The sequence below is a fragment of the Gadus morhua genome, chromosome 10 (assembly GCF_902167405.1).
Source record: "Gadus morhua chromosome 10, gadMor3.0, whole genome shotgun sequence".
Lineage (NCBI taxonomy): Eukaryota > Metazoa > Chordata > Actinopteri > Gadiformes > Gadidae > Gadus > Gadus morhua.
The window spans coordinates 21,134,816-21,137,315 of NC_044057.1; the positions used below are offsets into that span (position 1 = coordinate 21,134,816).

The 2,500-nt window shown below is 50.0% G+C and overlaps 1 protein-coding gene across 1 annotated transcript in view; it reads right to left on the reverse strand.

Annotated features, from left to right (window-relative positions):
* Positions 1-2,500, reverse strand: part of tenm1 (teneurin transmembrane protein 1) — a gene marked incomplete in the record, with an annotated part of 143,465 nt that overhangs the window by 87,206 nt on the left and 53,759 nt on the right. Inside the window, 1 exon segment of the mRNA XM_030367748.1 lies at positions 1,445-1,683. Within this exon segment, the coding sequence (XP_030223608.1) occupies positions 1,445-1,683 (239 nt within the window).

Genomic DNA, 2,500 nt, shown 5'->3' on the forward strand with positions numbered 1-2,500 from the left:
TCGCCCTCCAGCAATCCACGGAAGAAATAACGCAACCTGATAAATAATACATCAATACAGATCAACTCGATTTCCATGTGTGTGTTCGGAGGAGGGGCGGGGGGGGCCGGGGCTGGTGGTGGGCACCAACACCACCACAACAACATCGATCCACACAAGCCGCGTTTACATGGACACATTCCGCATAGATTTCTATGCGGAACAGAAAATGATCATATATACGCCTCATTCGGAATACAATTATCTGTTCGGCATAGATTCTATGCCGAATAGAAGAGGTGGTGTAGTCCGTTTTAATCGCCATGTATACACTTATTCCGAATAGATTGGGGTTTAACTTAGAGCAGCCGCAGTAGTTCGCAATTGATCCACTGAGCTCCGTCGGTACTTTTAAGCACACCGAACTTGACTGTCAAGGAAAGTGGATTTATTGCCTGATTCACGTCTTTGTTATCACTCCGTTAAAGTAGTCTGGTAAGCGTGACGGGGTGCTAAGCGACGGGATATGGGTGTTTATTAATGACGTGTTCGCATAACGTAGTGTTCGCGCGCGTCCGAGATAACTGTAAATGAGTAGGCTACTACTAGTACTCTTGCAGGCTGAACGTTAAAATACTTCTTAACTTAGAGAGATGGCAGCTGCAGTAGTTCGCAATTTGACCTTCGAGGATTCCTGGTCACTAAATTCCCGTAAGACCACTCTCTCCCACCAGTCTTGGCTGCGGACTCGCATCCAAATTCCTCTTGTTTGCGGCGGACCTTGGGGTAAATATAAAGATCTGACGAGAAATTGATGTTGCTGCGCTGTCCTCCTCCTTCTTAATTGAAGGAGCAGGCAGAGAAAAGCTCTCTCCTGCTGTGCTTTCATTAAAATCAAATTTAAAATCCCCGATAGTGATAAGACATCCATTATGTTGCCGCCGGTCCAGAGATGTGTCAGGTGTGCGCGAGAGACAGAACGGACACTTTTGTTACTGCCATGTATACAGTACATTCGGATCACATTTTAGGAACAGATCTATGCCGCATAGAAATCTATGCGGATCAGATGTGCCATGTAAACGCGGCTACTGTGGGGCAGGGGTTGGGGGATGAAGGGTGGATGGTAGGTTGGATGGTGTTTAGGGTTCAACCGATGAGGATTTTTTATGGCCGATGCCGATACCGATTATTTTTTATCAGCCTTAGCCGACGACCGACACGGTCTGCCGATTACCTTGAGCCGGTATTTGGAGCCGAAACTACTTTTGCTCCCTCAATTTGCATCATAAAAATCGCATAATGATGATAACAAATGTTACAGGTAAAAACTATAGGAGAATACAGCAGCCGGACAATAAAAAAACCGCTAATATCGACCTGATGTATCGGTCGCTCCCTAGTTGGGAGGGGGGGTCTGGAGGGTGTATGGGCGTTGGACTGTGTTGGGAGGGGGGTTACTCACCGATGACGTAGGTGAGCAGCAGGGCCAGGGTGAGGGTGAGCAGGGAGGCCGACAGCGCGGTGCACTTCCAGTTGCAGCAGCGGTGGGGCTTGTTGAAGGTGAACAGCGGGCGGGTGACGCTGCCGCGGGGGAGCGGCCTCGGCGGCGGCGAGTACACGGTGCCGGAGGTCAGCGGGTAGCCCTGCCCCGCCCCCGAGAGCAGGGCCGATGAACCGGAGCCCTGCTTGAACAGGAAGTGCCTGTCGGGGAGGAGAAGGCGGTGAGCACGTGAGTTTGTATGAGTTTTGGGGGGTCGAAGGTTAAGGGTCTGTCTGTCTGTCTGTCTGTTTGTCTGTCTGTCTGTCTGTCTGTCCATCGATCAATTCGATTCATCCTATCCATCCACCTTTGTATCTATGTAACTATCGATCAATATATATTATCTATCTCTTTATTGATCTATAAATATACATCTTTATAAACACCGTATATACTGTATTTATATTCATCCATCTATACGCGTATGTATCTATCTCTCTGGTCTGTGTGTTATTCAGGAGGCTGGCCGGCCCCGAAACACCTGTGTTGACAATTAGCCTAGCACAGCACAGACTTCACTGAGCTGTACCCCCCATCCCTTTCCCTCTCTCCCCCCCCCCCCCCCCCCCCCCCCCCCCCCCCTCCCACCTCCCCCTCCATCCACTATCTCAGGTAACCAATACGCTATTGATCCTGCTTATGCAAATCCATGTTCCGGCTTTGACAGCGTCTGACTGAAATTAATTTAAAAGGGCCCCTACAGGGGAGCCAGCCTTTTTTTTCGCGGCAAAAAGGCCCTCTGCTGCTATTTTTCAAGCGCTGCAGCTGTCAGACGGCAGCGCGCCTCAGGACTCCATACATCACAGCAGCAGACAGCTCTCCACCGCCGAACCATTAGATACAGGTCTATTCTACCCTAACCCTAACCTGTCAGAGCTGCCTACACTCAACTGCGGCGGAGCCCGGGCCCCGACTACGGGTACTTGGGAAGACAGCACTTATTTTGGGTACATTCAGAAATAAATCTTTCAGTCGGTG